This window comes from Hibiscus syriacus, unplaced genomic scaffold, assembly GCF_006381635.1.
Source record: "Hibiscus syriacus cultivar Baekdansim isolate YM2019G1 unplaced genomic scaffold, ASM638163v2 tig00110457_pilon, whole genome shotgun sequence".
NCBI classification, from domain to species: Eukaryota; Viridiplantae; Streptophyta; class Magnoliopsida; order Malvales; family Malvaceae; genus Hibiscus; species Hibiscus syriacus.
In genome coordinates, this window is record NW_024062744.1 from 738,857 (window position 1) to 748,720 (window position 9,864).

Sequence of the window (9,864 nt, forward strand, 5' to 3'; positions counted from 1 at the left end):
TCTAATAATCTGAACTTACATGGACAGTGAAAACACAAAATGATAAAAAGAAACCGATATGAAAGTTTTGTGGTTTACCATTGTCTACATCTTTCTAATGTGAATTGCAGGGGTGACTCTAGAAACGCCCATTCTAACTTTTTTTAGTTATTTAATTTTTTTTAATTAATTAATAGTTAACGAACACACCCTGCAAGCTTAATTGTTCAAACTTAAAGATATGCAGAAAAAAATAATACTCTCTTTCATTATTGATATCGTTCAATAAATTTAGTGCTGCAACAAGATGATATTCAACTGCCATTTCCAGAGCAGATATAGGATGAACCATTCAAAAATGATTTATAGCTGTAAATTTGTCAATGAACAAAACTATTTGATCCCTCATGAACAAGTAGGATGAGAGCGCATGAGGTTTTCAGATTGACATTTCTCCACTGCATGTGTCATCCACATGTTTGGTGCAAAATATTTACTATATACCACCAGCCATTGATATATCTGTCAGTCAGCCATTTCTCTGTATTTTGTTTTCATGTGGAACCATACGGATTTGACCATGGGTTCTTCTTCCCACTTTAAAAATTTGAAGCCTTCCCCACATCTACAAATACTCCCCACTTTCACCTCTTTCCCTCATTGCACTCCTCCGTTTGATCCTTCAACGACTACACATTGTAAATTGTTCATTGATTGCTTAGCTTGCCAATGGTGAAGAATGGTCGGCAAGAGATACAAGCAGAGCCAATGACATCTCCAACACCGTTATCATCATCGTCATGCAAGAAGTATAAGGGTGTGAGAATGAGGAGCTGGGGTTCTTGGGTGTCCGAGATTAGGGCACCCAATCAGAAAACCAGGATTTGGTTAGGGTCTTATTCAACAGCAGAAGCAGCCGCTAGAGCCTATGATGCTGCACTGCTATGCCTCAAAGGTTCCTCTGCAAATCTCAACTTCCCACTCACATCCGCTCATCGTTACATCCCCGATACCATTATGTCTCCTAAGTCAATCCAAAGAGTTGCCGCCGCCGCCGCCGCTAATAGTTTCGTTGACAATGGCAGCAGCAGCACCACCACGCCACCAATATCTCCAACACCATCATCATCATCATCATCATCATCATCAGTTTCTCCCCCATCAATGTCCTCTTCCCCGTTTGATCCACCGCTTGAGCCTGTATCCATGATGGAACCATCATGGTACAGCTCCTTTGACAGCCTGCAATCTCAAAAGTACGTTGATCAGATGTTCAACTTAGCCCCATTTGATCCACCGGCAGTGTCGAATAATGATTTTTATGAGGAACTAGGCGATATTCGTCTATGGAGTTTCTGCTAAGGCACGGCACCATTCTTTTTCGTCTTCTTGTATTCATTGATGATCAAATTCATATTTAAAGATTACGTTTTAGTCAGGGAGAAGAAATCCACATGGAGATGAAAACATTTTTTTGGAATCTCAAATGGGGATTTCTACGTATTCAATTTATGTATAAATTAAAGGGCATGTTACCTTTGTAATGGGGAATAAGTATTTTTTGTTATTAAATCCTTACTTGTTCAATGTTAGGGTTCTTTCCATTTATTTTCAACAGGACTCTGGAAACTTTGAGGGAGTACCCTGTTTATCATTGTTAAAAATGACCGTCAACTGGGACATATATGTAGTTGCTGTTTTCCTTAATCAAAATTTCTTACGCCACTCCACTGGTGACGGATCTAGAAATATTTTTAGGATAAATACATATATGTTAATAGTATAAAATTTTTGAATGAGGTAATAATAAATAAAATTTCAGGGTGGAACCATCAAGAAAATGAGTCACTAATAGAAGAAAATTGAAATTTCAGGGTGGGCACAATAAAATTTCAGAGTGAACACCATCAATAAAATAATTGACTAATCGAAAAAATCTGAATTTTAGTACCCACCCTCAACCATGAGTGCATTCGCCACTTACCCTCCCCATAAACAACCTTAATAATTTTCATTAATGCACTCCAACTTCTAAATCTTTGCTAGATTTAGGGTTTATTTGTTTCCATGTAATTAGTTTTTGAAAAATATTTTTCTAATTTTTCAGTGTTTGGTTGGCGGAAAATATATGGTCAATGTAATTCATTTTCCTAGTCGACTGAATTTCCTTTGCTTTTTTTGAAAAATGAATTACGGTTTGATTTTTCGTAAGTCATTTTACGAATTTTTCACTTGAAAGTATAAACACTCAAAACATTATTATTTTATATATTTAACATTAATATATTATTTTAGTATCATTTAAATAAGAATATTAATTATTAAATTATATTTATTAATAATTTTAATAATATAATATAATATTTTTATTGTTATAATTATATTATTATAATATATATATATATATTATACTTTTGTTTTAATAATATATAATAAATTCTTAATAAAATTAATTTTATTTATTAATTTCATAAAATGATATTATAGAATTATTGAATATGTAAAATATACTCTTTAAAATGTAATATAATATTTTTATTTTAATATTATAATTTTAATAAGTAATTAATATAGTTAGTAATATATTATTCTCATTGTAATAAATAATTAATATAATTTATAAGAATTTTATGTTAATAAAATATAATAACCTTAATACTTTTTATTTATAAAATTATAGATATAATATACTAATAATAATATTTACATAAATAATATTAAATAAATATTCTAATATTTTAAAAATATTATGATTAATTTATTAGTAAATAATATTATTTTTTGTATTTGATGTTTATGAAAAATGAATTACACAATATCATCTAAATACCATAAAATGATTTCTAAAAAATATTTTTCAGAAAATATAGTTAATTTTACGGAATTCATTTTTCGGAAATGAAAGTAAATTATGAGGGCCAAATTATTTAGAAACATGATCGAACCATGTGGGGGAAGCCAAAATTGCATATGCCGTGTCCTGTGCGGAATGGGTTGCCATCCCCTATTGTTCCTTCTAAATTGTATTTGGTACTCCCTTCAGGTTCATTGCTTTCATCTCTAATCTGCACACTTTTGACTGTTTGTTGAAAGGACCCCTTCTCTTATCTTCTAGACACGACACAAAATTTTATGTTTAGAGGATAAATTTATAAAATTTTAATATGTGAAAATAAATTATCATTAAAAAATTCAAAATCTAAATTACATAAAATTAACAGCAATTCAGATCACACACCTCTGACAATATTCCAGAAGACAACATGCAGAAACGGTCTCATGCCGGTAAATACATCAATCAACACAACTTTAACAATGCTTGTCGAAAATCAAAAGGTATAATTTTGCCCTTTACATTTGCTTGCTTATACTGTAATCTTCTGCAAGACCCCTTAATAGATACTACTAATACATGCTCTGTTTTTAGGATTAGATGAAATTGATTGAAGGTCTTTCTTGCTTTCATACACATATTTGACCAGACCGGTCATTGGTTTTAGAAAATGAAACTCTTTTTTTTTTGGCAGCATTTAGAGATTTTACATGTCTTTAAACTTTACAATGGAATCGGTTTCATGGTGAAAAGCCATTGTAGCAGCTGCTGGCCTTTATGAGCTTTACAATTTACATGAATTGCTGCATGACAAAACTCTATTTATGTTCAGTTTTATGCTTTTGTATTGTTAGCTGTGCATTAAACTGTGATTATCTTTGTTGAAGGCCATCTTATTGATAGGAATACAGTACGTGTTGGATGCATTACAATGAAATCACTGAGAATTAATTTTCATTTCCAGCGGATGTACAGATTCTATCAGTCTCTGGGCATAATTCTATGTCGCCTTCGGCGGCAGGGCCACAAATTACTAGCCAATTGCCTAAGCCTCCAACATCTTCTTCCGTTGCTGGACGAAACCTCCGGTTCGGATAAATAGTCACAGCTAGATTGTTCATTGGCGCTGCTTACCGGCAACTCGTAGCGGCAAACGGGGCAAGAATTGTGAAGCCTTAACCAAGGCACGATGCAATCGCTGTGGTATATATGGTTACAAGGCAACTCACTTGCCTCCCCACCGATCTTGAATTCCTCCTTACAAACTGGACACTGCAAATCATGGCGTAGATGTAATTCTGAAACCTTCACGGTTGGGATTGCATCGATTGTTGACTCTGGAGCCGGGGGTAGTCCTGGCCTGTCATTTTGTGTAAGTTGTTCTATCAACTCATTCAGTCCCAGTCCGAAAAAGAAGTTCCTAGGATCAAGACCAGGGCGTGCAGCACCTTCATCTTGGCCAAATGAACCTGCTAGTTGTATGATATCCCAAGCCCTAGGAACACGGAGAGATTCAGGTTCATCAGTTTCATCAGCACTATGGCTCCTGCGCCTGCGAAGATGCTCCATGGGCAAAGTTTGACCTTCGGAGTGAAGTAAATTGTTCGAACGTCTGAACCGAGGCATGCCTCGAGGTACTTGGTTATCTGAATCGCCAGTATTGAATAGCCTGATGGGAGGATCCATAAAAAGAGAGAGTGCTTCCAACCAACGCGCTTCAGGGGATGGATCGAAAGCCAAGAAATCAACAACCATCCTTGGTCTGGGGATTTCCATCTCGCAAACAAACTGCCCGTGACATCGAGGGCAGATGATCTCATGACGATCCGTAGAGGCAATACGGACCGATTGACGGCAGTGGTAACACCAGTAAAGCCGGTAGTTCTTCACAGGGACTGCACCATTGGCCCCATTGGTAGCATTGATGCCACTGAATCTTGCTGCTGGTGGGCTTTGAGACATGGTCTTCCGGATGTTTTTCTTTCGTGTTTTTGATCAATTTGGTTGAGGTTTAAGAAATTATGAAATTGGAAACTAGATATATTATCATACATGTACATGTACCGAGATAGCAGAAAAGCATGGCTTTGTAGTTGTGCATGAAGCAATCCTGTATTTGGGAATTCGGCTTTCTTTTATCAATGTTAGGTTTGGCTATGTGCACACCGTTATCGTACATGCAAAGGAAAGGATGAGAAAAGTTTTTGGCAAAGGGATGTTTGTTGTTGCGAATATTTTGAATTTCCAAGGAATCTAACGGTTGGAAAGAGACGCTGCCATCAAATCATATTAATCTGATTCCCATACGCTTCATCGGTAACCATTCTCAATGTGATGCATTTTATTCCGGCACTAGCCATGGATAGCGTCGCTTCATAAGAATCATAAATGGAGCAAAGAGGATCACCATGGTTAATTAAGCCTAACATGGTTGCAGCAGCCCCCAGGTAAAAATAAATTTGGAATCAATTGTTTTTGGGTCTATGGACACTCCAAGAATCTTTTGGTTTCATGATTAAATTCTACGAATTTTTATTTTGGACGTAATTGCTATAATATTTAATCCATAGTGTTAAAATTAGCCTCTAACATTTAGTAAAACGGTCACATTGAAACATATTTTTTAGAGTATTTTGTCCCAATATTTTATTTTTGGAGAAAAATACCTCTAACGTTTAGTCGAATACTCACTTTGGTCCTTTTTATTTTCTTGGAGCATTTTGACCTTTAACATTTTAATTTAGGGTGAAAACCCTTATTTTAGACCATTAATCGTTTGTTAACTAACAATTTTCATTCATAATGAGCATTTTAGCCTCAAAATGAAATATTGTGAGTCAAAATGTTCCAAAAAAATAATAAAGACAAAAATATCTGTTTAGTTAAATGTTAGAGATATTTTTTAACATCATGCTAATATTTTAATTGTCAATATTAATTTGTATTTTCTCCAAAAAAAAATCATAAAGAAGTTTTATTTATTAATGTGTATTTTTTAAATTTAAAACTACACTCATAATAGAAAGCAATACCATAATCTTAAGGATATTATTATGAAAAATCAGAGCACTACCTAAACAACTATAACCAATAACAACTAAAATACCATGAAGAATAACTACACAATTAAACCAATTTACTTGAGAAAATAACGTTGGTTTAAAATTCATAATTATGTGCATATATGTATAATGTTATTATAAAATATGATGTAAAATTAAATCTTCAATTATTAAACGTGTCATAGATGGTAAAGTGTAAAGAAAATAAAATATAGATATCATAAGTTGTACTTATAATTTAATGGGAGACATAATTATAAACACTAAAAAAATAATTGAATAATTAATGGGTTAACTACACGAATAATCACTTATGTTTGTGTTTTGTCCACTTTTGGTCACTAATTTCAGAAAACATAAGATATGATCATTTTCGTTTCTATTTAATTAAGATGTGATCATCACAAGTTAATTCCTCTTAACAAGTAACATAATATGTGATGTGATAGTTGGTATAATCACACATTTGGTCCATGTTATTTACATATTATCTCAATTTAGTCATAATTTTAAATAAATTTTAACATAAAGTACATATTTTTAAATAAAAATAAAAATAAAAATTATTATATTAAGTTAATAATAAAATATATTTAATACGTTAATATAAAAATATTTTTAAGTTAATATATATAAAATATTATGAATTTAAGTATTTATACACGAATATACATAATATATACACAATGTTGTCTACTTTAGACTAAGTGACCAAGGTTTGAATATTTTTTGCCCCAATTTGCTTTCCTTTGTTTTCTTTCAACATGAGGGTGACACATATCACTCTTTGATTCGTGAAAACAAATATATTAAATTAAAATAAAGTTAGTCCTCCAACCGAATGGTGTCACATGGCATGACATGTGACATCATTCGATTGGAAGATTAAATTTATTTTAATTTATTAAAAGTATAACTAAATTGAGATAATATGTAGAAAATAGGGACCAAATGTGAGATTATATCAAAATATTTAACTATTGTTAAATACAGTTAACTCGAGGTGACTATATCTTAATTAAATAAAAATGAAAGTGACAATATGTTTTTTGAAATCAATGACCAAAAGTGGACAAAACACAAACGTAAGTGATTATTTGTGTAGTTAACCCTAATTAATTATATATATGTAATGGTTCTCAAGAAATATATTAATTTATATTTCTTTCAATCCCATAAGAGAGTTTTACGACAAGAGAAAAATCTATCTTTTTAGAGGTCGAAACTAAGAGACTCAAGGATTTCAATATGCCAATAGATTTATATACGCTTTTGCATCTAGTAATTTTTTTTTCTTGATGATTTGAGTTTTGGATTATTGTTTAAAGAGCTAATTGTACCATACACCCCAAAACTATGAGTCTTATTCTAAATTGGTTCCCAAACTTATGAACTTTCTAATTTCATCTCTAAACTATGACTCCTATTGAAAATCAAATTTTGAACATTTCAAATCCATCCCCAAACTATGACTCTCATTGTAAATTGGTCCTCAAACTTTTAAACATTCTAATAACCTCCCCAAAATCATTCAAAAGTTTGAAGATGCAATTAGAATATTCAAAATTTTGGGGACCAATATAGAATAGGGTCATAATTTGAAGATAAAATTGGAATGTTAAAAAATTTGGGTTCCAGTTTAGAAGAAGAGTCATAGTTTAAGGATGAAATTAGAATGTTTAAAAGTTTGAGTATCAATTTAGAATGAGAGTCATAGTTTGAAAATGAGTGGTGCAATTAACTCTTGTTTAATGTATTAAAATAATTTAATTTAATTTAATATAAATATTAATGTAATTTTTGTTATTTTAAACAATGACATGTTTGCGGAAACTATTTTACTCCAGATTGAACTTGAAATGGGTTTGGTGGACCATTCAGTCAGATTGTGGGAAAAGAGGCTTGTGAGAGCTGCTGCTGTTTATTTCCCATTGAAAGGCAATGAAAATAAAAAATCCTGCAATACTTTGTGATATGAATATAGACAAGAAACAAATGAGCAGCTTTCATTTTTGCCATTATGACAAGTTTAATGAAAACTGACCATCTTTGCATGCTGTTTACTCTAAACTAAAATGCCGTATGAAAATGCAGAACTTGAGGAAATATCCTTCTCTGAGAGGACAGCACATTAATTAAGATGAGATGGTCCAACCATGGACCCACTCTTCTAACAACACATCATGGGTGGGTTCCCAACTCCCAAGTTCTAACAGGCTCAGGCTTGTGAACGCCACAGCTTCCTTTCCCAAATTTCCACCATCTCTTGTTTGTTTTTGCAAGCTCTACTCTCTGCCACACTTATAATGCTGTGGTTCACTCTCATTATTCTCTTTTTCTCTCATGTTAAGTTGCTTTCTTTTCCTTTCAAAGTCTCAATCATTTATTCTGTGTCTGTTAAGTGTGCATTCACGATGAATAGAACTTTTGAGCTGTTCTTTCAAGCATGTTATCTTAAACATGTACGATAGGAATATGACTTAATTATAAAATAACTGTCCAAACTATAGCGATTTTTATGAATAGGTGTTTAATCTATTTTTTGAATCATTCTGATATCTAATGTTATAAATGCTATCACTAGGTGTTTGGACCATCAATGGCGTTAATTTACTTCGTTAAGTGATGCTTGTCACAATCTAATAAATTTAAAAATTTTGTTTAAAATTTTAAAAAATAAAACTATTTTAAAAACACATAGAAATTTTGACATAACCATAAAACTTTGAAACCCTTATTTCAACCATTAAATTCACGTCGGTCGCCACCCTTTGCCGTTTACGAAGTTCCACTCGACCTCACATCCACCTAACGACCAAAACACCTATGAAATTATGATCGAACGACGTTTTATATCACGTGAACCCTATAATAAAAATCACAAACCCACATGATTCTGACGGCCAATCGGGAACAACTACGGTGGCGTATGACTAAGAAGATGGCAAGAACTACATCGACGATGGTGATCGTGGTCGGAAAGGGTGGCGGCGGTAGGCTAATTTTAGGATTTGGGGATTTCAGGAATTTGGAGCTTTTTTTTTAATTTAATAGAAATTAGGTTTTTTTATAAATATAATAATATTTGGCAAAAGGGTGCCTGAGGGCCCTGTACTTTTTCAAAAAAAAAACAATATAGTCATCGACTTTTTTTATACTCATGTGACCCTCGAACTTATAAAAAAAACTTAACGTGGCCCTTTAACCAACGATTTTCGTCGTTGACTTTTACGATACTAACGTGGAACTTCACGATGTTGATGTGCTGATTCACAGTGCTAACATGACAATCCACAATGGCTAGTGAAGTGTCTGATGATGTGGCAGATGGATTAAATTGTTTTTTTAAGTTCGAGGGTCAAATCAATTTTTTAAAGTTTAAGGGTTTATTTGATTGTTTTAAAAAATAAAATATTTAAAATTTAAAATATAAAATATTAAAGATAAAATACTAAAAATAAAAATATTAAATTACTAAAAAATTAAATATATATTATTTTTAAAAAAAATAAAAATAAAATAAAATTCATATTAGAATTCGCCTCTAAATTCTAATGTGAATTTTATTTATTTTTATTTTGTTGAAACATACATGTTATTTCTTGAAAAAAAATTAAAAAAAATAAATATTGGGGTGACAAAAGAATCTCAAACACGTGGAGTTCATATTTACCTTGACTTTATAGAATTGTATCTAATAGAAATTGACGGCATAATTCATATTTCTTCTTTTCCACAAGACCGAGTTTAGGTCAAGTTTACTTCCCTCTATCATGTAAAATTCACTAAAAATGGTCCTTTTAATTGGATGATTATTTTTTATTACATAGTTTAATGATAATTTATAATTTTAACTCTATAATTTTTAAATTTTATTTTTTATAAGACTTTATAATATTTATTTAATTCATTTTATAAAATTTTAGTGAAATAGAATTTAGAAATACCCCTAGAATTTAAGATAATTGGATGTAAATCTATAAAATAAAA

General features: G+C 31.7%; 2 protein-coding genes across 2 annotated transcripts; one reads left to right on the forward strand and one right to left on the reverse strand.

Moving 5' to 3' along the window:
• Positions 1 to 693: 693 nt before the first annotated feature.
• Positions 694 to 1,356, forward strand: LOC120126286 (ethylene-responsive transcription factor ERF014-like). Its single transcript, XM_039144509.1, has one exon. The coding sequence runs from the start codon at positions 709 to 711 to the stop codon at positions 1,339 to 1,341; it is 633 nt and encodes a 210-aa protein (XP_039000440.1). The 5' UTR covers positions 694 to 708; the 3' UTR covers positions 1,342 to 1,356.
• Positions 1,357 to 3,782: 2,426 nt separating this feature from the next.
• LOC120126312 (E3 ubiquitin-protein ligase RZF1-like) lies at positions 3,783 to 4,831 on the reverse strand. The gene has a single exon (XM_039144534.1). It carries the CDS (start codon positions 4,772 to 4,774, stop codon positions 3,794 to 3,796), a length of 981 nt encoding a protein of 326 aa, XP_039000465.1. The 5' UTR covers positions 4,775 to 4,831; the 3' UTR covers positions 3,783 to 3,793.
• Between the last annotated feature and the right edge of the window lie 5,033 nt (positions 4,832 to 9,864).